Source organism: Clinocottus analis, unplaced genomic scaffold, assembly GCF_023055335.1.
Source record: "Clinocottus analis isolate CAN_PGR_092001 unplaced genomic scaffold, fCliAna1.0.p SCAF_12, whole genome shotgun sequence".
Classification (NCBI taxonomy): domain Eukaryota; kingdom Metazoa; phylum Chordata; class Actinopteri; order Perciformes; family Cottidae; genus Clinocottus; species Clinocottus analis.
This window is the reverse complement of record NW_027175843.1, coordinates 5,722,671-5,748,608: the sequence shown is the minus strand read 5'-3', so window position 1 is coordinate 5,748,608 and position 25,938 is coordinate 5,722,671. Positions and strand designations below refer to the sequence as shown.

The 25,938-nt window shown below is 47.2% G+C and overlaps 2 protein-coding genes across 6 annotated transcripts in view; both read right to left on the bottom strand.

The window, feature by feature from the left end:
• Window positions 1-164: 164 nt before the first annotated feature.
• On the bottom strand, window positions 165-5,665 carry atp6ap2 (ATPase H+ transporting accessory protein 2). The gene is made up of 9 exons (XM_068571786.1): window positions 5,553-5,665; window positions 3,816-3,946; window positions 3,510-3,638; window positions 3,315-3,410; window positions 3,080-3,217; window positions 2,654-2,707; window positions 2,412-2,561; window positions 2,196-2,315; window positions 165-1,068 (listed from the first exon to the last, which is right to left on the bottom strand). The coding sequence occupies exons 1-9, from the start codon at window positions 5,626-5,628 to the stop codon at window positions 874-876; spliced, it is 1,089 nt and encodes a 362-aa protein (XP_068427887.1). The 5' UTR covers window positions 5,629-5,665; the 3' UTR covers window positions 165-873.
• Window positions 5,666-12,264: 6,599 nt separating this feature from the next.
• Window positions 12,265-25,938, bottom strand: part of bcor (BCL6 corepressor) — a 37,043-nt gene continuing 23,369 nt past the window's right edge. For 3 of the 5 annotated variants that reach the window (XM_068572585.1, XM_068572583.1, XM_068572586.1), the window contains 7 exons: window positions 24,734-25,047; window positions 23,015-23,338; window positions 16,783-16,949; window positions 16,134-16,279; window positions 13,839-13,916; window positions 13,532-13,668; window positions 12,265-13,416 (listed from right to left, as the gene is read on the bottom strand). In XM_068572585.1, coding sequence (XP_068428686.1) covers window positions 13,009-13,416; window positions 13,532-13,668; window positions 13,839-13,916; window positions 16,134-16,279; window positions 16,783-16,949; window positions 23,015-23,338; window positions 24,734-25,047 — 1,574 coding nt within the window. In that variant the 3' untranslated portion in view covers window positions 12,265-13,008. Of the gene's footprint in view, window positions 13,417-13,514; window positions 13,669-13,838; window positions 13,917-16,133; window positions 16,280-16,782; window positions 16,950-23,014; window positions 23,339-24,733; window positions 25,048-25,938 lie in introns of all 5 variants that reach the window. The other 2 variants (XM_068572587.1, XM_068572588.1) reach the window with 1 other exon arrangement.

Below are 25,938 nucleotides of genomic sequence, written 5' to 3'. Positions count from 1 at the left end.
CAAACATACCAGACAATCTATGAACTAAAACATGACTTTAAATTATACATGTAGTGACTTACAAGCCGAAAAGATTGGGGAAAAGTTCAACATGAATATAAAACATTACAACTGAGATCTGTCCCTAAATTCAGCACATGAAATGAAACACTGCTACCTTAAAACAGGGTGATACATGTAATAATTTATTCTCAGGCATTTTATTGCAATTTACAGAGCTTCATTTATCCTTGTCCAACCCTAACAACATAATGATCAACTATTTATTTAATCCAATATGTATTCAGCATTTGGAGAGGAAGCAGGGTGAAAACCCACCTGGTCTAAACTGCCAAAATCTTTTTCACAATAAGAGCGCAGAAGTTTCTCATACAGTTGCATTTGTATATTCAATATATACACATAGATTGTATTTAACTTAAAACATTTCACACAGCATGACAAGCACAGCAATTTCACACAGGAACCAGACTCATTCTTTCATAACACAATATTATTTTTTACAATAAAAATACAGTTGCAATCACCAGGGAAACAAATGAAACATATTTAGTGAGGAGTTTAATTCTTAAGGAATGATGTGAGCTGAGGATGAAGGGAGGAAGTCTGAATGGGTTCAGCGTATATATCGGTGAAGGATATCAAACCGCTTTACGCAAGAAATGTTAATTAATTTAATGTTGATACTCTTTTTTTGTATCCGTTATCCTGCCAGTGTTGTAAACAAAGAGGTGACTCGGTATTACGCCACTTCCTCCCATCAAGCTGTCACAGTATGTTTGTTTCCCCCCTCACTAAACGAGACCTCACACAAAAACACAAACAATCACTAGAGGGACCCAAGGGGACAACCGGACTGCCGACGGTCAGGACTTAGTCCATCCTGATCTTCTGGTTGGTCATCCTGTAGATGATGCTGTCGTATCCCGGATCCATGTTCCACATGTTGTAGGAAACAACAATGACGGCGAGGGCCAGAGCGATCATCAGCCACAGCACGATGTTGAAGATCACGGCGTACTGGAAGTTGTACTTGTAAGCCAGGTTGTAAGGGCTGCCGGGGTTACTCTGCAAAAAGGAAAAGAACGTTCAAAAAACAAAGAACGACTGCCATGCGAGACCTCTATCGTTGTGCTTGCATCAAGTACCCAAAAGGATGTTAGTGTAACGTCTAAAGAGATCCAATAACCAGACGACTAGGACTCATCCCCAGTCCACAATAGTGATGATCAAAGCCCTCCTTGGTTCCAGAGTGTCATTAAAAAAACAGAGCGACATGGAACTGGAACTGAGTTTATACTTAACATCAGGGGTTACCGACAGTCCCACTGTAAATACTAACGGCATAGGTTCGGATTTTTTAGTTTGTCCGATTTCACCCGTTGATATCACCGCGACAACATGAGAAGCATGGACTGTTACATGATTCAGCCATATTGGAATTGAATTAATATTCTTTAGAAATGGAGACACGTGCAACACTGTGCTGTAAGATCAGGTGAGCAGACAGTTTTTGAGCAGAAGACGCCTTTGCCAGGTGTGAGATACTGAAAAAGAAAAGATCACGAAGGCGTGAGGCATCACCAAAGACCAGACAAGTAGTTACATTCCTGGAGGAGGCGCTACAGCAACAGAGACAGTTTCACACCCCCGCATGCTGCCATTATTTTCTCATGACTTCCTGCAGGCCACAAAAGCATCCTGTAGTCACTTTTCACCATAAGAAACCATCATATGACCCAATACAACATGCTGCCTATGATTCATACATTATGGTACACAATGGGCTTCTGAAGGAATCCATCTCATCAAAGTGTCAAACACCAGCCCTCGTCATACAAGACCCTTCTTATAATTACATACGAGGAAAGAGAAAATGAAAGCAAGCACATTTATCGAACAATATCCACATGTGCCAAACATACATTAAGTTGCCCATTTATTACATACACCCAACAAAAACTCCTGTATTCTATACAATAGCCCTGCAATAAACATTGCCTTCACGATAGTTATAATGTTCAGGTTTTTCCAGAAGTGTCATTCTGCAGGCGGTAATTTGTGGTGAGTTAATGTATTGCACTATAAGAGGCGTTCAAAATATTCTGCTAACTGTTTTATAATGCTATTCAAATTATCATTAATGCCTGAATGGGAGTACATTGAACTTCTGTTTGGCAGTTAACAAGACTTACAATCTGTTTGGATTCCAGGATTGATCGGGACTTCCTGGTCAAAGGAGCCTGAAAGGTCTTGACTGTGACAACCTCCACCACGGCGCTGTTGCCATAGAGACCATACACGTCCTCTCCAAACTACAGTAAAGAAGACACAAGTAGTATTATGTAGAGACGTGTCACTAAAAACTGAGGAGTTGCTGGAAAAGAGGCCCGGTGAGACCTTCGCCTTACTTTCTGCAGGACAGAGGCGAGAATGGCAGTGGCATCGCGGTACTGGGGGGAGTCCTGTCCATAGAGCCGACTGAGCTCCTCCAGACCAGACAACTCCAGAGAGTACAAGTCAGGGGAGTGGTCCTTTGCCAAATGTCTGTGTCTCTGCAGCTACACAAGGGAAAGATGACAAAGAGGTTTGCGCCACTACGCAAGAACTATCCTCATTTTCAGTCGGATTTTGGCCAACCACGATGACTTACCAGAGCTATGATGTCATGCAGTACCTGGACCTCAGACAGGAAGAGCAAATCAGCCTGGAGAGCAGAAACAGTTCAAAACGTAAGAAAAGCAAATACTCTTCATACATTTCAAGGACTCTAGTTGACAAAAAACATCTCAATCAGGTAAATCGGTTAACTCTCCAGAATCGAATGTAGGAGGGTGCTATTTTTTTATGGTAAATATTATCGCTACAGTAAAAACTATGTGCCAACTGCATGAGAATATGCATTTTAACACTCTCTTCTGGAGGTGAAGTCATGGCAGTAAAATGATGTCATCATGGCATGCTTGCTCACAAGTTTGTCTGTAAAGAGCTCATGTAAAAGAATGGTGTTTGTGTTTGGAGTGAGGCTAAGCCAGCGCATCCTTGTGTGGGCACGACATTGCCGTTTAAAAAAAACAACCTCTGCATTTCTGCTTAGGGAGTTGAGCGGCAGGGAGGCCAGCACAGAGCCATCCTGGGACAGACGGGCACGGATCTGCTGCAGGGTGACAGGTAGGTCCTCAAACACAGCATTGGCCTTCCCCAGCATGTACAACCTCTGAAAGAGAAAGAAACAACAAACAGATTATTTTTTTGAAAGCATTATGGCAAATACGGCGAGTATGCTTGGCTCGTTCTCAGTATATTTGCATTACCTCCTCACTGGGGGCTAGCTGCAGCACTACAGGAGTGTCCTCTGCAAACAGAGAGTGAACCGTCTCTGCAACACTATCCAAGGTGAAGGGTACCGGCTGCAAGGAAGAGGAAAACTCACTGAGCCAAACTCAAATGAATGCTTAACAAATGCTGAACAAAACATAATCACGACTCCACAGTCAGCTCTGACTCACATTCTCCAAGGGATAGGTGGCCACACTCTGAGGCAGGGCCAGGCTATCCACTCCTCTCACCACCACCAATACGTTGGCGCGGGGACGCTGGAACAACGGGCCAGCCTGAAGGCCTGGCCACGACAGATCCTGTACAAATGGACACTCTTTGTAAAAGCCAGGCCGGCGTTTTCAGAAGCCAACACCGAGACACGTTGTTTCAGTTGATATGGTGAACTTTAGCATACAGTTGCTTATCTATGTTTTTGGAAAAGTATCATCATTCATTTGGATCGGCGTTTCAGCATTTAATAAATAATAACGCACCTCTTGAACGGAGAAGCCCATGGTCAAAGCCACAAGGTCAGGGATCTTCTCTCCAGAGACGGCCCAGTCGCCCTTCTGGAAGGACACAAACTCTGGAGACTGCAGAATTGTTAAGCTGTCTCCATGCACACCTGTGAGAAAAATGAGGACAATCATCCCAGTAAAACATGTGGCAAAGTAAGAGTTTAGTAGCAGTACAAATACTTCCAAGAGGAACACATTTTCTCAAGCTTGGAAATTCAACTCAAAAGTTTCTTGGTGTAAAAGTTGGTGCCCTCAAAAATGTTTTTTATTAGCTAGTGAGTGAAGCAAATGTAGCAGGCACTTGCATATATACCAGCATTTGGCTTGTGGCTGTTGCTAATTTCCAACTCTGGAGTGAACTATTGATTATTTATTACATATGGAATGATGAACGACTGACACACACTCCTATCTATGCTTACAGTTGTGTCACCCTGATATTTGATACATTTAGAAAAAAATGATTATGTCAATAGCTTTAAAACGATTGGTATTTGTTGAATTTGGTTTATTTGAGATACGAGACTTTAACCATACAATCATGGTGTGTGTTACAATCATTACTGCCAGTAGACCACGAATAAAAACAATGACAATTCACAAGTTCAATATAAATATTTCCTACGTTTCAACAGTTTAATTATTATTTTTTAATTACTGATGCTTCTTGTTATTGCACTATCCCCTTTGCTGCTGTGACACTGCAATTGTCTCCGCTGTGGAAACGATATATCTTAATCTTATCTAGAATTTTAATTTGAATATCTTTAAAATAGTTCATTTGCATCGACTTGTTTGCTACCTGACATGAGATGCCAAAAACATAGTATATATATATATGAATAATTGGAATGTATTGATGTATTCAAACCAAATAATTAAATAAATTGTATCAAATAATTGTAAATATTGTATAAGGTATCATGAATCGATTAAAATGTTAGAAAATAAATAATGGACACGGACATAAACATGTTGTGGACCCTGTTCCCCTCCTCGTCAGCTGTTTTGCACTAACAAGGAGCGGGCCCTCCTCAAGGAGAAGCCGGGTCACTTCAGTGATAATCAACTCTCACGGAAATGTGAATCTTCATTAACGCAAACACCAGCTTCCCCTCTACAGCCGACAGGCCTTCACGGGTCAGAGTAAAGACAGTAATATAACACACAACACCACGGCCCCGCGGACGGAGGCTCGTGACAGAGAGCTGGCGATGAAGAGGAAGTGCCCGTTTACAGTCTGTCACATGACAGCACAGAGTCTCGTGAGCATTAGCAACAAGCAACGAGGAAGCAAAAAAATTGACATTTTCCTCCCATGTTGTCTGACCACGAACGCGTAGCGAGCCTTTCCAACTTGAGAAATAGCACACATTATCAGGCGCACTGTTTGCTTTAAGTATTAGCATCAAGCTAACGCTAACAGTATGGTGCTCTTTTTACCAGCTGGTTGCCAGCTCAAGCAGATCAAATGGTTAAACAGTACAAGCACAGTAATACTGTTTTTAAAGTCATTCACGCGAGACAGTCGTAAAACGTTACGTTAGCTGGCGTAAGGTCTTCCAGTAAGCTAACGATAAACGGCGATGCTAACGATGGTCCAAGCTAAGTCGTCGTTCGAAAATACGTGGCGCTTTTTGTTAAACTTGTGTCGTAAAAACCTTTCCTTACAAACATTGAATAATTGTTATCTATTGTTGGCCCATTTCTTACCGGTTGAGATAAGTAAGCAGAGGGCAAACGCCGCGGATAGTACAGCATCCATCCTTCCCCAGTCTGTCAGCGACATCTTTTTCCTTGGCGCAGGAGTGATCAGGTGACTTGACATCAATATACCGCAAAGCACGACGGGACAATATCTGTCACAAAGTAGCGTTACTCTTTTACTTTTAAGTAAAAGTAGCAATACCAAAGTAAAATATAGTGAACTAGCATTAAATGTGACATAGTATAATTCCAACATTTGACACAAGTAAAAGTAGTGCGTAAAATTTTAAATAGTGGATTATAATTATTAATGCATTCATGTGTAAATCACTTTAATGTTGCAGCTAAAGTGGCGCTTATTCTAATTTCTTTAGATACTGCTGGGAAGCATGGTCATTTCCCCGGAAATCAACAACTTTACATTAATCTATTATAACTGTACACATCTGCCCCTACTAAAAACATATTTATTAGATTTTTCAAAAACTATAAATATAAAATATGTTTACGTATTTTTTTAATATTTTTTCACACCTTTTTCTATTTATTTTTAAAACTGTCTCTCTTGACTCTGCAATACGTATTTGTCATGTATGTACAATAGACGTAACACATTCCTTGTATGTGCAAACCTCAATAAAACTGTATATGATTACTGATAAATACCATAAATATTCAACTTTATTTGTTCGGACACACAAGTCCATACAACAACAACAACAACAACAACAACAACAACAACAACAACAACAACAACAACAACACAAATACAATAGGAGGACACCAAGACAATGTATAATCATTGCAGCACAAAAGTCACTCGTGGTTGAAAAACAGATACATTTGTTTGAATGTTTCCAAAAACAAGAACAACACCTTGTATCACTTCGTTAAGTTAAGGCCATTATGATTAAATTGTTTTTATGCAATCAATCGACATTTAAATTTGTACATACAATTTCTCAACACAGCATGAAAGGTTGGAACATTAGTCACAAACATGACTTGTGGTAGCTTGAGCAAGACTCGAAAAGCGTTATTAAATGCCAACTGATTTTTTTCATTTCTGCTTTACCATAACTGAACCACTAGGGGGCGGTATAGAGCAGCATACAGTCTGCTCTAATAATCTGTGCAGGCCATATATGAATATATGCATTAAAAGGATGTCAATCACAACAGCTTTTACAATATATATATATATATATATATATATATATATATATATATATATATATATATATATATATATATATATATATATATATATATATGTATATTAAATTTCAAATATTAGTTTATACATCAGACTTACTAACTGAAGCAAATTAATAATGCAGGTAAAGCTCAATGAAGGACACACTCTCTCTCACACACACACACACACACACACACACACACACACACACACACACACACACCCACACACACACTTTATTGCTAAGATTGTGGAACATTTAACTGACAATCAGGAGAAATACAACCATCAACAATCCTGTTGATTTTCAGCAATTTTTCCACCGAGACGACGTCCATTTATAAACCCTAATAGCTGGTTATTGGAGGCGTTCTGCTGTCCAGGAGAGAGGGATGTAAGTGAGAGAGGAGCTCTTTTCCCGGCGTCTCAATGAGCTGCTGACAGCCTCTCTGCCAGTCGGCAACTGAAGCCCTCGTCTCCACTCCATAATGCTCTCTGAACTTTGCTGCTCAGTAAAACGAGCGTTCTCAATGCTTCCAACATAAAAATAGCTTAACATCTTTCTGCAGCCTAATAATTCTAGTCATGCTCTCTCTCTCTCTCTCTCTCTCTCTCTCTCTCTCTCTCTCTCTCTCTCTCTCTCTCTCTCTCTCTCTCTCTCTCTCTCTCTCTCTCTTCTCTCTCTCTGTGTTCAGGATGTGATGCAGGGGCCTGGGCAACCGCCTTGCACGCATCTTGTACAGCCCCTCAGGTTATTTATTCCACCAATCTTTAAAAATTACACAGTAAACACACAAATTGTGTTATTTTAACACATCTTTGTGTTATTTTTAATTCATATTTATGTTGAAATATGAAACACACAACATGTGTTAAATGTGCTGACACACTGACTGTGTGTTGAAAGCAACACACAACGTGTTGTCCTTATTAACTAGACACACAGCTGTGTTAACAATTAACACATTATGTGTTATTTTTAACACATCTGTTTTGAGAGTGTATAGTCTCTTTAGTCTGGAGTGAATGGTGATTCATCAGTGAAAAGGTGGGATTTATTTATGTATTTTTTTTAACAATAGCACAGTGAAAACATATCAGACCGAGGTTAAGGCGAGCTGAGGACTTCACCTTTCATTACTCACATGAGACATAATACAATAGTTTGATCCCTGAACAGATGCAGGTGTCTGCCAACAATCCATGACGTTTTTGAGAGCCTAACCCAAATGTGAATGATACTGTTATCCAGTGCCAGGCTGTCACGGCCTTCTACACCTTCTCTGAAGGCCTAAACAGAATCACATGTGAAAAACTATTTTATAATGTAATTGTTTTTCACAAATACACTACATGTATTGTAATTATTTATGCATATTAGCTCATTTTCTCATTGCACAGCTGCCTTCATCTGTTCCTCTGCTCCTTCAGGCCTCTTGCATGGATTCTTGGGACCTGTTTAAGATTATTTTGTATCCAATCACATTTCACCTGTCCTAAGATTAGCCTGGTTAGAATACATAAAAAGGCCTTCTAAGGCCTGGACGTGTGATTGGTCACATGGCCCGCGTAACCATTAACATGCGTGATTGGTCAGTGTAGCTACCATCTCAAACCTAGAATCTCAGGACTTACTGATGACCCCTTTCCTACAGAGGTTTATGTGCGTCTGGTGAGTGAAATGCTGATTATGTTACTGTTTTATACATTTGCAGTCGTATTTAATCATAAACAATCCACAGCGGTGTTGCTTCTGCTGCACCTGGAGCTGCTGGGGGCTCTACCCGCACTGAGCCGGGGAATCCGCGGTCCACGGGTCGGGTGTCTGCTGCAGAGTGGGGCGATCCCGCTGCTGTGAAGTGCCACAAACATCTCCCAGGACCGGACGCACACTGAGGGGATGGAAGGAGGAGGATCCGCATCTTCTACTGAGGTACAAGTAGAAATACAAATACAAGTCCTGCATTTAAATGTATTCCCTATGTACACAAATAAATATACTGGGCAGAGCAAAAGTAATCCCCTTGATGCTCCGACTGCGCGCGGTTGAAAATGAGTGAGTAGTCTCCTAGTTTCCCATCGCTCGACAGAGACACGGACCCATCAGATGCCGGGCCGAAAGTGATATTTCCGGAGGACATCTTCAGCTCCAGCACCGTCTCCGGGCCCTTTTCCCACCGGATAGAGTCCACGCGCTGATCTCTGATGCAGCACATGAGTTTGGCCGTAGCCCCCTCGTCGACTGACTCTTCAAAGCCTATGACGACAGACAGGTGGATGCGTTGCACCCAGCTGCAGCATTGCAACTCATAGAGTCCCGTGTCGGTGTAAACTGTGCGCTTTAAGGCAAAGGAAGCGCCCGGAAGCCCCCGGGCTTCGTAGTCCCCGACCGGCGACCAAACACCGTGCTCCCACACGGCAAAGTTTACCCGGCTGGTCAATCGGACAGTTTTCAGTCTCTGGAAACGTAACAGGGTCCCCTAAAAGCACGTGGACACATTCTCCAAAAGAAATAAGTGAGAAGACTATTGCCACGACCTTCTGAATCACTCCCATCTTCCTAACTATGTGTGTCAGTGAGCGCTGCTCCGTGCGAGTCTGGAGGTGTGTGAGAGAGGGAGAGAGAGAGAGAGTGTGTGTGTGTGTGTGTGTGTCAGAGAGTCAGTGAGCGCAGTATTTGCCGGAATTTTGTTTGCAGCTGGAGCATAGGTTGGGCAATAGGTTGGGCTTGTTTCATGTGGGAGGGTCAAGACCGCCCAACGGACCAGAGGCGGGGAACAGCAGGCAAAAAGAGTCAGGTCGGTGAACAGAGAGCGTTCTGAGTCCAACAAAAGGGGGGAAGAAGGTAGAGCTAGAGGAAGAACTGGCAGCAGGATCAGAGGATTGGATGAGGGAAAGTACAGCAGGCAGCAGTAAAGGGTTGACTGTTGAAGCTGACCAAAGTCAGAGTCCAGAGGTGAGTGAGGCTTGTATTGTGGAGGAGGAGATGGAGTACGACTCTCTCCATCGTAGGCTCCCAGGCTTCCAGTGGATACCTGTATAAACTGGACGAGACGTTTGGTAAAACTGTAAAAGTTTTAGATCATTTTCCAGACGCAAACAAGTTTGTGAAGAGTGTTTTACAGGAAGGGGTATGGATGGAGTCATTAGATGAGAAGAAACGTTACCGTCTGAGAAAACACCGGACGACTCTCAGGAAGCTAATGTCGAGGAATAAAGGTTCCAAAAGGTCAAGAGTCTCTAATGGATGTGCTGCACTTAATTAAACCCGGGTCCTGTCTCCTGTCTCCTGCCCCCTGTCTCCTGCATTCTGCCTCTTGATCTCCAGTCTCCTGTCTCCTGCCCCCTGTCTCCTGTCTCCTGCCTTCTGTCTCCTATGTCCTGCCTCCTGCCTCCTGCCTGTTTTGAACACACCAAATATTACAGTATATTCCAAGATGGCTCGATATAGCTGCCTGGAGGGGGCGCTAATAGACCACCTATCTGATAACTTGTTCTGACTCACAGAATAGTATGCTTTAAGAAAGTATTTCTTAATAAATGCACATACATGTACCAATATTTAAGGTACGCATGCTTATGCCCATTTAGTCCGTGCACGTGGAGACCAACCACATGCACTTGGTATTTATTGTTTTTTCTTGAGTTTGTAACATATTAAACTATAGGCTGACAATCACGACTGCACTAGCAGCACATGTGTAATCGTAGGGTATTTTTGACACTGTGAAACATTGTTTTGATAATATTCGGCATAAATGCCATGACATTACATTACAAGAACTCAATTTGAAGTCATTTTTTTTCGTCAGAGGAATGTGGTCCAATACTTAGGTTTGATGGGAGGCTATTATTGAATAATTTGGGCTAAGAGGATCCAATTAAGCCACCATAGTCACAGTTTATATTCAGATTAAAGTATCTCATGTAGCCCAGAAAGACGATGTAATGGGATGAAAGCATGCAGCTTCAGTTTCATATGCTACAGACTGCCAAGCATGTGGTCAGCCCGAGTGGCACGCATGCGTACTTGCATGCATGTGCATGTATTATTAAATCTGACGCTATACCATTCTGTGAGTGAGAACGAGTTATGGTCCATTAGCGCCCCCTACTGGCAGCTATATGATAAGTAACTGAAGACTGGAGCCATGTTGGAATATAATATAATGTTAGGCGTATTCACAACATACAATTTAATTTTATGCTATTCGGACATCACTCATCTCCATTTATAAAGCCTGCATGTGTCCTAAGAACATGGTTGAGATAAAATAGATCATTTTTCTTCATTTAAGATGCTCAGTTGGGCTACTTTGTCTGTAAAGTCAGGAAATATATATATTTACGGTAATACGAGTCATGAAAACAACTACTTTGCATGTAATTGGATCTGCTTCAGGAGGCTGGATGCCTGCTAAACGTAAAGAAATCGTGTGGGCCGCCTTGATTGGTGCAAAACACTTCAAACGTATTTACAATGTCACTTCAAGAAACATAAAACATTTGTAATATAATTGAATGAGATATGGAATGTGTCAAAAGAAGGGTTTCTGACTGACTGCCCCTCTGGTTAACACTCACTCAATGACGTCACAGTGATCTTAAATTGAAAATTAAAAATTAAATTAAAAGCAAACGTTGTCTGCTTTTTGTTGATTTGTTAGAAAGTATGAACTATAAAACGTCCTGTCCTGTACCGCCCCAGCTTTGGAGCATCAACTGATGGGCCACAATGTAAACTTTACAACCATTTGATTTCTATATAGGGATAATTAAAAACAGTGTTACGAAAACTAACAAGAGCTAAAAAAAATGAAAAAAGATGTAAAAAAAAGAAGAAAAGTAATAACACGAGTATGAGCATGGTGAAGGAGATGAGACACTGTCCCGTTCCCCCTGTTCCGACTGATCAATACGGGGTTTGCTCTTTAGGTGGCATTTGTTGACAGTGATAAAAAAAAAAAACAGAATCTAGTCTCGAATTACAGACTGAAAGCGGTTAAAATATCAGTTGATGTGTGAAAATGCACATCTTTAGTTCATCATATAGAGAAACAGTGAACATAAGGCCAGTTGCGTCCTGCTGGTTTTCCTGTTATATGCAAACTTTTTGTATAATTAAATAATATAAATATAATAAGTGTTATCAAATTTCAGGGATCATGCAGTTACTAAATAATTATTATTTTTGAATCAACCCATAACTGGATTCCCGTTATAATTTCAGTGTATCACAGTTGGACACTAGAGGGCGCTGCAGGCCACGAGATGTTCAGCACGGAGGAGCAGCAAATGGGAGCCAAGGAGGCTGCAGAAATAAATTAGAGGGCAGCAACAATACGAAAGGATTCCGAGAGATGGCAATGTAGGATGGGGTTATTGTTGTTGTTGTTGTTCACGGCGCTGCGTTCAATAATTAGGCGAGAAGATTCAATTTGACAAAGCAGCCGGGAAAACGGAAGTTTTTACAGCCCAGCTTTAATTCCAAGAAGGACAAAAGAGGCACAGGAGCACGTGTCATCTTGCAGTTTGTATATTTATTTTAAAGCAACTTCTTTTGTAAAATATAAATACAAATTATGAGATATTTAATTACAAAGTTAAAACAAAAATGAACACACCAAAAAAGGAAAGAAAAAAGACTTTACTGCAGTAGCCTCCCTGTTATATACAAGCTCTGTGCTGAAGGGTAAATATCAACATTATCTTAAAACTTTATAATACAAACAGTTGTGTAGTTTTGCGTGTTAAATTACAGACTAAACGGGAAGCAAAACTCAAACATAAAGAAGATACAACAGAATAGCCCCCAAGGCTCAAAGCCGGCGCTAAAGTCTGAGGAGAGAAACAAAAAAGAAAACCAGGACATCATGTGCTTCCTATAAACACAAATACCACATTCAATAGCACAGTCCCAGTCCTATCTGTACAGATACACACATGCACTATGTGCTGCGCGCGCACACACTCCGTCTCACCGCGGACCGCACGACCTCTCTGTTGTCGTACAAAATCTCACGGAGTAGTCGTGAGCAACATCCAAAAGAATCTCTTGGTATTTTATATATATATATATATATGTATATATATATATTTATTGATTTATACATATATTAATTTATAAAAATAAGACCATTATCAAGTCTATTGAGTCACACATGTCTTGATCCTCGGTTAACGGGGAGAAACACCCCAGCAGCCGGATCAGCCAGCAGTCAGTCCGTCTGTACAGTGCTGGTCCAGAGCCGGAACAGGGTCCGGCTAAGGCAGGTCATCGGAACCCCTGCTTGGTTCTAAAGCGAACTGCACTCCATCCGGGGTCCGGCGGCTCCGGGGGGTCAGGACGAGCCCACCTTGTGGATGGCCTTGATCTTGTCCTTCAGCCGGTCCCCTGCGCGGTCCCAGTGGTCGTCCAGACACTCCAGCGTGGAGCCCAGCAGGGCGGCCAGCTCGGCGCTGTCCTCCACCAGGTCCAGCAGGTCCTTGCTGTCCGCGTGGAAGCCCTCCAGCTCCTCCGGGCAGGAGAAGAGCTGCGACAGGGAGGCCTGCCGGTAGAACTCCGCCTCCGCCACCGTCACCACCTCCATGTGGGGGAAGGCCTGCCGGAAGCCACGACCCGACATCCGCAGCCGGCGCAGCACGTCGGACAGCAGCAGCCAGTTTCTGGGCCTGGAAGGGGGGGGCGGGGGGGCAATGTTTAGGAATGAGGGCCGACAGAGACGCAACGTAAGAAAAGACTCAGAGCCGCTCTGGAGATCAAAGCTCACCCCTGAGAGAGGGACACCTGGATGTTGTAGCACGGCAGCAGAGGTCGGTCGGAGAACTCAAACTCGAACACCTCCCTCTTCTCATCCTCGTCCTCGTCCTCTGGGCCCGGGGGGTCGGCCAGGATGTCATACACACCTCCCTCCTCGCTCAGCTCTGAGACAAAAGAAAAAAAAATACATGAATAATTCTGAGGGAGCATCGCCATTATCATAGAGGACGATGGCATTGAAAGATGTAAAAAAGATATATATATATATATATATATATATATATATAAAAAGAAGCTTTGTAAGCACTAAAACAAAACGCGCAGCAGTACTCACCACACACGGCGCTGCCATAGAAGTCCCAATAAAGCCCCGGGTCGTCATCGGCGCGGCCCTGAAGGTCGGAGAAATAATCTATGGAGAGAAGAGAGGAGCGGAGCCTGTTATTCAAGAGCAGGAGCCTTGGGGACGGCGAGGCCGACGAGACTGCCCTTTAAGACTACAGCGGAAAAATGGATAAAGAGCGCAGTAAAATGGAAGGGGGGAAGGAAGAGGAGGAGGAGGAGGAGGAGGGAGGGGGGGGGGTGTCGAGAGGGAGAGAAAAGAGAAACAAACAGAGCGAATGTGTTGGGGGGTGGGGGGAGGGGGGCGGAGGGGCGGAGGGGCGGTGGTCAGGGGCCAGCGGCTGTACCACGGGGGAGGAGAGCGACTGTCTCCGCTGGGTTAGAGCTGGCTCGGTTCAGAGCGGGGCTGCCAGGAATCAAACAAGAACCACACACAGTCGCTGAGTCCACACACACACACACACACACACACGCACGCACGCACGCGCGCGTCAGCACTCGCACACACGCACGCACACACACATAAAGAGCGCGAGGGCTGGAAACAAACAAGCAGAGGGAGCTGGATAAGCACACACGGCGAGAGCAAAGTGTGTATTCAGCGCGCGCGCACACACGTGCACATACGCACACACACACGGCTATTCGCAGAGCGAGAGCTGGGCTTTGTGCCAGCGCTGAGGCGTGGGGCGTCTGGCGTGTGTTTGGAGGGATTAACGGCCTCCAGATGAGTGGGACCAGGTGGAGGGAGGGCGGCGATCGCTCGCTCGTTTTTTTTCCCTCCCTCCGGTGCTCGATCTCCCCCTTCCTTTCCCTCCCTCCCGCTCTCCCTCCCCCCCCTTATGCACGCTCCCCTGCTCCGTCAATCCGACAGCCATCGATCCGTGCGTCCACGCTCTTCCTCTGAATTCAGCACCACCCTCCCCAGCCGCCTGCCTCGCATAAAATCTCCCTTTTCGCGCTCAGCCTGCTCGCTCGCCCCCTTTCTCCTGCCGGGCGTGAACTCACACCTGCTCTCATCCCCCCGCGGCTCGTCTCTCCTCGCTAAAGCCCCACGCCGCGCTCTCACATAATCGGGTTTAACTGGATGTTCATGTAATATTAAGGGGCTGGCTGCGGAGGGAGCGTGTGCGCGCGCTCGCTCTCATTTCCGTCCTCCTGTACGCAAACTCGGCTGCAAAACATTCATAAGGAGCCTCAATAACCCCCCCCCCCGCCGCCCCACCATACAGAACGCGTCAGACTCGAGCGTGGCGGCCTTGTGAAAAGACACACACACGCGTACATACACACACAAACAAGCACACACACACACAGAGACACACACGCAGGCGCTCGCACGCACGCATACAAAAGCAGTTTTCAGCCAGAGCGAAGCCCATTTCCGCACATACACTGAGCAAACACAGTTGGCGTTGCTAAGTAACCAGATAGAGGAGCTCAGAGGCAGCAGCACGCAACCCGGCGGGCTGAGGCTCCCCGTCTAACAGGTGGTCGAGGGAGGGGGGGGGAGAGGGAGGAGGAGAGGGAGGAGGAGGGGTGCCGGAGGGGAAACGGGACGACAGAGACAGACATGTCTTGTAGCAGCGGTTGGGAGGTGGAGGATGAGGATTTACAGAGAGAGGACTGCAGGTTGCACAGAGGTCAGAGCACTGAGGGACGCAAACAGGGGATGAGGCCAGACTGGAGCGTTGGGAGACAATCTTTCCAACCGTTTACCCTTTGGCACCACCTCGGCATCAACTCTCTGTGCATCTGCTGGCTGAAAACCCCTTTAATCTATTTTTAATTCCCCTCGTTTGTGGTCAAATGCGCAATAAAAATCAAATTTCCTGGCCTCCACGGTCCACTTTGTCTGCACGAGGGAGGAGGCTTTTAGCGACTGCGCTCGTTGCAAAATACTTTAAATAGTTTTTAACTCTGTTAGCGTGTTTCGGGCAACAAAAACAAGTCTTTTCATCAGACGTTTAGAAAATAGAGATTATATTTTCTGATGTTTTCGACCAGGAATTTGAGTTTCTTAGTGACCTAAGGTGAATTTGACAGATTTGAATGTGTAACTTCCAGTGTTTTTTATTTTTTTCAAACGTGCCAAAACCAGCCTTATTAAAATGCAGGTGCAGTCCTAAATGATGGATATTTATAGACCAACATTATTTTTTACTAGTCCTTCGTCTCGCTTGCTTTCGGAGCCGGAAAATGACATTTGATCAAAGTCATCAAACCGGTCCGTATGACGCGAGGATCCCCGGCTTCACATTGTCTGTGACCGATTTTGGGAACTCACCTGTGAGGAAGCGCTCCATGCCGTCGCTGTGAGTCATCTTCAACAGGCCGCGGCCAGAATACGTGGCCAGGGTTGGGTCAGCGCCGTAGGACAGCAGGACTCGCACCACGTCCAGGTGGTCATTCTCCACAGCGTCGTGGATCGGCCTATAGAAGCACGCAGACGTACACGTTAGCCACGACCAGGAACACTGCCAACATGTGATTCCTGCCCTCCCCATATAAAACACGTTATCTCCCGTAGCGGGCAGGACTTTGCTCCACCTGCACATCCCCAATATGGCTCCTATTGGCAAAAGGCCTCACCTGTGCAACGGTGACCCGAATGTTGCAAAATCTGGTAATGGTTTAATATGAGCTGCTGCACAATGCACCGTTAAGACCCATTTCCTAGAACAGACCCCCCGCTGTACGTTTTTAATAACACAGCGATGAAAGCACTCGCCTTCCCCATTTAAACCCGCAGCTAATCTCTCAAATCACTGCTCCTGCCAAGCAAATATAAAAGCAATCCCAGAAATTTCCCTTTTAGAACATGCAGGAGGGGTGGGGGGGGGGAGAAGGAAAAAAATAGTTGTGTTTATGCCAACAGGCGTTTTGTGCGGACTCCTTTTGTGCGTGCGTGCGTTGTGATGAAGGCGTTCTTTTACCTGGTGCCGTCCTGTGCGCTGCAGTTGATGTCGGCTCCGTAGTCCAGCAGGTGCTGGACGATGCTGAGCCAGCCGCGGGCGCACGCCTCGTGCAGAGCGCAGTAGCCGGCGTAGTCCCGGTGATTCACCTCGCATACTCTGTTCTCCAGACAGTACAGCACCACCTCCTGAAGGGAGACAGCCAACACAGAGGAAGACAGGGGTTTAGTGAATGCGTGTGTGTGTGTGTCTGTGTGTACGAGACCAAAACGCACAAGTCAGAGCAGACGCATACACAAACAGGCCTTCCCTTTTACAGGTCCTGTGGGAGAGAAATTAGGGAAAGGAGGAAGTGAGTGTGTTCCTGCACCGGACAAACGTGCGCACACATACACACACAAATGCTCCATCGTGCCTGAGCTGGCGCCAAAACACATCGAGGAGACTAAGTGTGACTCAACTGCATTTCGCCTGCCAGAATCCGCTTGTGCGCGCATAAGCGTGCGTGTGCGTGTGTGTGTGGGCCCGGACGCCACTGCGGGCAGCCGGTTACGATGGTTGGGCTCCGAGCACAGCGTAATGGAAGCGGAACAAAGAGATTGGACGGAGGCGCTCGAGAGCTGGAAGCGTTTCCTCTGGTCTCGGGCTGTGACAGTTGGGCATCCAGCACTAAGTAGTCTGACTGGTTTTTATTGGACTGGAGCGCCGTCTGCTGCCACCAAACGGAAAGGAGACGGGGAGATAGGGAGCGGGCCAGCAGTGTGTCGATAAGGGGCCAGTCCGCGTCAAACAAGTGTGTGTGTCCACACTACGGGAAGGTGTTTGTGTCTGTAACTTAGTGTGCAGACGGTTAACAGAACATTTTATATATATATATATATATATATATATATATATATATATATATATATATATATATATATATATGCGTGGCATGCAAGACTCATACATCCACACTCACTCATAGTCGGTCCTGTGCCGAGGGGAGGAAAGCTGCTCATCTGAACCTGGGGAATGACTCCAAACTTCCATTTCTATGCTAATTCTAGCCTGCCGTCTAGTCCAAGTATTTATCTCACTCTCTCACTCTCTCTCTCTCTCTCTCTCTCTCTCTCTCTCTCTCTCTCGGCACAGGGCCGTAGGACGAGAGGGAGGGAGGGTGGGAGAAAGACGCAGGCAACGGAGGGGGAGAGAAAACAGGCTGACGACGGAGGGATGAGAAGAGGGCCGGAGAGGGCGGAAGAACGGGAGAAAGTGAGAGGCAACACCCCCTCCCCTCCCGACAGATGACAGATTAATGAATCTGTGGACGAAATCTGCCAGGGCCGTCCTCTGGGCTGCAGCTGATAGTAACACGAGATGAAAGGGTGGGGGTGGGGGTGGGGGGTGAGGGGCTGGAAGTGCGAAGTGTGCGGGAGGAGGTGGGGTGGGGCGTGATATGAGTGAACGGAGGACGACCGAGCAGCGGAGGAAGGAGAGACAATGAGGAAAGGGAGCGGAGCAGAGAGAGAGAGAAAGCGAGAGAGGGGGTGTGGAAAGAGGGATCAAGAGAAAAGAAGTGAGCAAGGAAAAAGTGCGAGAAAAAAGAGGGGGGTGGGGGAGAGGAGGAGTGGGACAGCGCTCCAACTGGTTTCCGCTCCCTGCCAACACTCTGCTTGCCTGCTGGAGAGAGATTCAGGAGCGCTGTGCCGAAGCTCCCCTCTGGGGGATTCCACTCGCTCTCTGACTGTGCGTGTGTGTGTGTGTGTGTGTGTGTGTGTGTGTGTGTGTGTGTGTTCGTGCGTGCGAGTGCGTGTACGTGTGTGTGGGCCTGCCTGCGTGCGTGCGTGCATGACTGAGTGAATGAGAGCAAGTGTTTCCAGAGACTGACGGGTAGAGAGTGTCGATATGCAGCTCGCCTGTGTGTGTGTGTGTGTGTGTGTGGTTTGTGTGTGCGTTTGTGCGTGTGTGCGTATGTGCGTGTTTGTGTGGCTGTGGAGGAGGCGTAGCGCTAAACCTCCGAAGCCGTGTTTAATATCGCTGGGAGAGAGCGAGGAGCTTAGCGCGAGAGCCCCGGCTTCCCGCCACACAGACACACACACACACACACACACACACACACACGCACACACTCCTCCGCAGTAAAATGAGACACCGCTCCCCCCCTCCTCTCCTCTCCCCATCTCGCTCTTTCCCTCCGTCCTCTAATCTCCCTCTCTAGAATGCTTCCCTGCGCTCGCCTGCAATCAATGCATCACTCAGACATTTAACCCCTTGCAGCGCTGCCTTGTATGCTCCTAAAATACAACAGATGTGTGTGTGTGTGTGTGTGTGTGTGTGTGTGTGTGTGTGTGTGTGTGTGTGTGTCTGTGTGTGTGTGTATTACATGTGCAGGTGATGCTTGAGTGGCTTTCCCTGTACGATGAAGAGCCAAAAGTCTGAGCAGTGACGTTGGTGCGTGCCCAGACAAGTGAAGCGTGTGGGTGTTTTGTATCGGAGTGAGCCAGCCTGCTGTTGAACCACTGCTGGGGTAACAAGAGGAATGCGGCCTTCTGGGGATGTCAGATAGAGTTAATTAATCTCACACTGACGAATGCACGCGCTATTAGCCAACTGAAGAACAATCACCCGTTTTCACGTATCGTATTCATACTCAATAAACGCCTCCGGTCTCAGCCGATAACCAGAATGCGAGCTGCCGAGCTACTGTGCTTGGCGAGCTAACAGCTAACATGCCACCAGACGGCAACTTCCGATTCCGACAGTGAAACCATTGCAAAAGTGTCCCAAACGTGCATTCTCTCTACTGGCCAGCAGGGGGGCGGCACCTTCAGTTGCAAAACATTGTTTGATCTCTAAAAAAATGACTCCACATCTCTCCTGATGTATTCCCTCAGTAAATCTCTAGTTTCAAGTCTTCTTCAATACAACATGATGTTCATGTTGTAAATTATGGTCATTTAGAGTCAAACAGACCATAAAGCAGCTTATGCTTTAGAGGCGGGACTACTTTGATTGACAGGTCGCTATAGCTACCAGACATGTATACGACGTCACTCCTCCGCATCCCATATCTGGTCACTTTTGTTCACTGGTTGCAAAAACAACATGGCGACAATCGTAATTCAAGATGGTGACGATACAATTGCCGGAGTAAAGGCTTCAAAACATCAGCCCACAAACCAACGGGTGACGCCACAACGTTGTTCCAAGCTAGCTGGCGTGCCACCAGTTAACTAACAACTAGTAATTAATAAATTCAACTGAACGGGTTGGTTACAGCTGATCTGGGAGCTTGATTCCTCTATTGTACGTTTCCTCAAAGGTAGGCCCTGTCAGGGGAGTTTGCTATTGGTCAAAAGTGCAAATTTGAGAGTCAACGTTCATCAAAGTTTAATTCAAAAAGTCAGTGGGAAACGACTTCACGAGCGAATCCACTAATTGTCAACGTTTTTTGGTCCAAAAAGTGTTGCGATTCTAGACGGTCCGACTGGGCACTTGAAATGCAATCTACTTTTTTTTTTTCTTTGCTCGGATCATACACGGATTTGAGGAGGAAAATCAGTAGTGATTCATGTGAGGAGAATAAATGACAGATTGCACCTTTATTTGAGCTTTCAATGGGCAGAGCCGAGAGGGGCCCCGGCACGAGGGATGAAGACATCCGCAGAATCTCTCCTCATTACCATTTCAAATGCTCAGAGAGAGAGAGAAAAAGAGAGCGAGAGAGAGAGAGAAAAAAGAGAGAGAGAGAGAGAGAGAGAGAGAGAGAGAGAGAGAGAGAGAGAGAGAGAGAGAGAGAGAGAGAGAGAGAGAGAGAGAGAATAAAAAAAGGGGAGTGAGGGAGGGGAGGAAGAAAGAGAGAGTGGGCTTTCATGTGCAGAGGCACGGATCGCGAGACTAAACGAACATGAAATATGCACGGTGTCGGCCGGGCACCGGGACCGGCGGAGAATAGTGCGTGTTAAATTACATGCGTGTGTGCACGGGGTGGGCTCTGCATGTGCAGGTCTATGCAAAAAAGGCCCCTGTGCTTACACCGGTAACAACCGCTGTTTCTGTGAATGTGTGTGTGTGTGTGTTGAGCATGTGAGCTGCGCGTGTGCATTCAAAATTTGCATGTGCGGCCCCGTGTCTGTGGGCGACAGCACAGCAGCGAGTGCGGAGAGCCGTCGCTGTGTGCAGCATATGGAGGAGAACGCGTCAGGATGCCTGTGCTTATTGGGTCATAACGGGTGTTTCTCTGTGCGTGCGTGCGTGCGTGCGTGGATGTATGTGCGCTTGTAATAAGCATGTGAGCAGTGTGTACGTGTGTGCGCTTGTAATCAGCACGTGAGCTGTGTGTGCGTGTGTGCCTCTGTCTCTCAGGCCCTCATATCTCTCTGCCTGTGTGTGATAAGCCCGGAGCTTGCGGCGCTAAAACACCAGCGTGAGACAAGCGCTCTGTGCGTCTCCAGGCGTGCGCGTGTGTGTGTGTGTGGGGCGGTATGCATAAATTGGTGTGTCTGCGCACGTCATTGTGCGCGCGTGCGTGTGCGTGTGTGTGTGTGTGTGTGAGCCCCAGGGGTCTGCCCCAGGCTTATCACACACAGGCAGTGAGAGACGAGCTTCCTGAGAGGGAGAGAGAGAGGGAGGGAGAGAGAGAAAGAAAGGGAGGGAGGGATGGGGGGAGGCGGGGGTGTTGTTTGCGCAGCGGTCAGCGCCTTGTTTGTGTAGTCTCAGGTTTTCTCCTCCCTCCTCCCCTCTCCACACGCGGAGCGCAGGAAGGGAAAAATGCGAAGGGGGTACGAAAAAAAGAAATTTAAAGAGGGGGAGAGGGAGGGAGGGGAAAAAAACGTTCGAGAGAGACGCATAAATCAGAGAGACGAGCCAGCTTCTCTCCGGCACGGCTGACTGAACCCTGCTGCCGCTGCGCTGCACCCTGTGCGTGTGCGTGCGTGCGTGTGTGTGAGCGAGGGAGAAAAACAGCCGCCGCCACTGCTAACCACAGTCACCACGGCACATTAGAGGGCCATTAGAACGCGATTATACTCCCAGTGCTTACCTCTCATTCACACTCTTGCTCTCTCTCTCTCCCTTTCTCTCTCTCTCTCTCTGACTCACGCATTCGCACGTAATCACGGACACACACACACACACCTAATCACCATAAATGTGTACGACAAACACACGCGACCATAAAGCAAGCGGTTAATGAGTTACAAAAAGATACCCGCACCTATTTACAGTTCTGTGAAGATACCTCTGCTGGTGATAAAAATCATCACGTGCGCACACGCACAAAGAGGAGTGAGTGAAGGGGTGGACACGAGGCACAATCTGCAGCTCAAGTGGCATAAAAACCACTTGGATCAATAAATCAATTTGTAAAATCTGTCAACAAGGGGGGAGAAACGCTTAGGCTCACAAACACCAGGGGATGAGGGGGAGCGAGGCGGCGGGCCATCCAACTTTAATTAAAAGCTTTCAGAGCAATGGGAGTTGAGAGATTCAGTAGAATGCACGCCAGTCTCGTTCGTGTCGTGTATGTGCGGAGAATGAGAGAATCCGGTTTAGGAGCGAACGATCGGCAGCTACACACAAAGGAAGGAGAGAAAAAAAAAGAAGAAAAAAGAAAAAACTCCCGATGCTAGAGAGCGGCAGCGAGCATCAGTCTCCGTATAATGATCCCACCGATCCCTCATGCTGTCTGCGCACGCACGTGCTCGTGTGTGTGTGCGTGTGTGAGTGTGTGTCACACTTCGCCTCACGGAAAATTAATGAGATGTGAGAGCGGAGCGAGGCAAGAGGAGGGGAGGCGAGGGGAGTGTGCGTGTGTGTGCGCTAGCGGGGAGGAGGAGGAGGAGGAGGGGTGCCAACGACAATCTGAGTCACAAAGAGAGGAAGAGAAAGAGAGTGCTGAGAGGAAAGAGCGGGGGAAGGGGGGGGCGGAAACCTGAGAGAGAAAGAGAGAGAGAGAAAGAGCGAGAAGCGGACAAAAAAAAAGATGGAGTATGGCGAGAAGAAAGCACGAGTAAGGGTGAGCTAGAAGGAAATGATGCAAAAAGCAAAAGAGTGAGCTAGAAAGAGGAAGAATAGGACAGATGCAAGAGAATGGAGAAAGACAATTTTGAGAAAAAACAGAAAGGAAAAAGAGTCGTGTCTGCCAGAGTCACAGACAGGAACAAAGTGGGGGGAGAAAATGAGCTCAATTTAAGAAGAAGAGAGAGCGTGGATTTGTGTAAGTGTGAAGAGAGACAGAGATGAGGCGGCGACTTTGAGCGGAGCCCATTACCTCGTAGCCCAGCCGCGCCGCTCTCTGGAGCAGCGTCTCGCCGGCGTTCTTGTTCACAATGAGCCGGCGGGCCTCTGGCGGGATGGGGCGCACCGAGGGGGCCTCGGCAGGGGGGGCCCTGTACAGCCCCGCCGCAGCCGCCGCCGCCGCCGCGGCTGCTGCTGCCGCCACCTCCTCCGGCAGGACACAGCACGGCCTGCCGTTCGCCTGGGGCAGCAGGGTCGGCGGACAGAGCGCGGCGGGGGAGCAGGGCTTGACTGGAGAGCAGGGGTAATGATTAGGGGAGGCGGCTCCCTTCCCTGGAGCGCTGCGCTGCTCACTCAGCTGAGGAGAGAGAGAGAGAGAGAGAGAGAGAGAGAGAGAGAGAGAGAGAGAGAGAGAGAGAGAGAGAGAGAGAGAGAGAGAGAGACACACACAGAGAGAGAGAGAGAGGAGGAGAGAGTTACAGCCACTGCCACATAACAGGCTGGACACATTCACACGCTCACATGGACACACTCAAGGGCACGTGGATGAGATTACACACACATGCAGTTGTGTGTATGGGCTTATTGTAGTTTCTTTTTGGACAAAATAATGAAGTGGCAAATAAATAAATAAAAATGGTAAAAGTATATGACATTGTGCCACTAGAAGGCCCAAAATAAATCATCATATTTTTAATCAAGCTCAAAAAGCCATTACTTCTGTTTCATTTACCATCACCCACATAAAACCTGTATGTCGATGTGTGATTATTGTGTATGGAAGACACGCTATGCATTACCGAAAGCCTTCACACCGGCTGCTCCCGCCCCAAAACACTGCAGGTTGGCGCGCCACTTTTCTTTGACCGCTAAAACAACAGAGCCCTCGGAGCGCAACACACGAGAGAGGGAGTTGCCTGTGTGCGTGCGTGCGTGTGTGCGTGTGTGTGTGTGTGTGTAGTGTGCGTCCCCTCAGTGGAATTCCATGTCGGAGCAGCTGTCAGGCTGAGGAGGAGCAGGGGAGGAGAGCAGCGCGGGCGGAAAACAACTAGCCTTCTTTTTTCCCTTCTTTTTTCTCCCCTCAAATTTTCCCCATGCGCTCTCTCTTTTTTTTCCTCTCGTTTGAACTCGAGCGCTTCATACGCTCCGCCACGGCTGCCACATTCCTCGCTCTGTGAGTGTGTGTCTGAGCGAGGGAGCCTGTGTGTGTGTGTGTGTTTGAGCAAGAGAGCCTGTGTGTGTGTGTGTGTGTCTGAGCGAGGGAGCCTGTGTGTGTGTGTGTGTGTATGTGTCTGAGAGAGGGAGCCTTTGTGTGTGTGTGTGCGTGTGTCTGAGCGAGGGAGCCTGTGTGTGTGTCTGTGTGTGTGTGTGTGCTCGGCGCTGAGTGCGACGTATAATTGCTCCGGGGTTTTGTTGTTATGTCAGGAATGCTCGCAAACACGCAGACACTCGCGGCCTTCGGCACGCACACTCGCACACACAAAAACCGCGTCGATGACACACGTTCCGACAATTAAGGGCCAGAGACAAACGCACGTGCGTGCAGGGGCTCCGCAGGGAGTCGATAAGGGCACGAGGAGGTCAAAGCTCCAGCAGCCCTCTAAACATTGTAAACATACTTCCTTCCTCCCTCCCCCCCACTCCCTCTCCCAGCTGCATAATCAGGGGCGCCGACAGGCATACTGAAACAGACTCCGCTGCTGCAAACAACCCGCCGCCCGTTACCGCGGCCCTGCGTCCTATCAGCGCTCACCTTGTCATCTTCCGCTGCTCCCAGATCAGCCGCGCAGCGCGGGCCCGGGCTGCTAGGTGTGGCCTCTTTCCTCTTCTCCCGCTCTCGCTCCCTCTGACTGGTGTGCTTGGTCTTGCATGGCCGCTTGCCCTTGGGTTTGTCCGTGTCACTATGGCGACGAGGCTTGACACAAGGGGGGCCTCCCACGCACGACTCCGGGGCTGGAGAGGGGGGGCCCCTCCTGGGCTCCTTGAGGCCGCGGTCACCTAAGAAGGGGCCCGCCGGGTGCGCTCTGTCCTTCAGCTGGCCGGGGGGGAGGGGAGAAGTAGCTACTCCTGGAGCAAAAAAAAAAAGGGTGGGGGGTTGGGGGGGAGAGGGGGGTTGGCAGAGTGAGAGGCTGATAGTGTGAGAGCGCAGGAGAAGGGGAGGATGGGAAGGTATTGCAAGGCCATCTCTCACCCTCTGTTGGTTTATTAATGAGCGCACAGAGCTGTCTGGGAGCGCAGCATGCCTGCTCGCTCAGAAAAAAAAGAAAATTGCACAAAAAAAAAAAAAAAAAAAAATCACCACACACACACACGCAAAAACATCCCCAACGTAACTTGTGCACACTCATTCACTGCGGCAAGGACACTGCTCTGAGTAATCTCCTTAAACAAATGTAGCACTGTCTAGTTCCAGCCTCTAATAATACATATTTACCCCGAAAAATAAACACCTGCCCTTGAAACCACAATGTCAAATTGCTGTTTAATGACGAGAAATCCGTTTCCTCCATATGAGCATTTCTAACATCTCAGGAACGTGGTTCAGGTCCGCTCTGTGTTACACCGGGACCTTTAGAATGAGCGCTCCATGAAATCAGTGCTCTGCTGAGAACCAACGAGGAGGAAAGTGGAATTGTATATCTGGAGAAATAGAAACCTTTTAGTATCCGAGATTCTTAACAGTGAAGAATGCGTTCTGATTAGTGAAGTCCTGAAAAATAAAATTAAAAAAAGAGGAAGAAAAGGCCACAGCCCTCACAGAGACACTGTGGGATAACCACAATCATTGTAAAAACACGGCTGTTGCCAGGGTGATGTTATCTAGAAAAGGTAAGAGTAAAAAAAAAGAAAGAACAAAAAATAAATAAAAAATATCAGTGGCCAATCAAACCTGTGGTTTCTGCAGGAAACATAAAACCCAAATCTCCTCTGCTTTATTTACTTCCTTTAATCTCTCTC

Excerpts from the sequence above, each read along its gene's own strand:
- atp6ap2 (XM_068571786.1), bottom strand. The coding sequence starts at position 5,628 with ATGTCGCTGACAGACTGGGGAAGGATGGATGCTGTACTATCCGCGGCG. Across the intron at positions 3,639-3,815 it reads TGGGCTTCTCCGTTCAAGAG|GATCTGTCGTGGCCAGGCCT; the intron begins GTGCGTTATTAT and ends CCATTTGTACAG. Across the intron at positions 2,562-2,653 it reads TGCATGACATCATAGCTCTG|CTGCAGAGACACAGACATTT; the intron begins GTAAGTCATCGT and ends TCCCTTGTGTAG.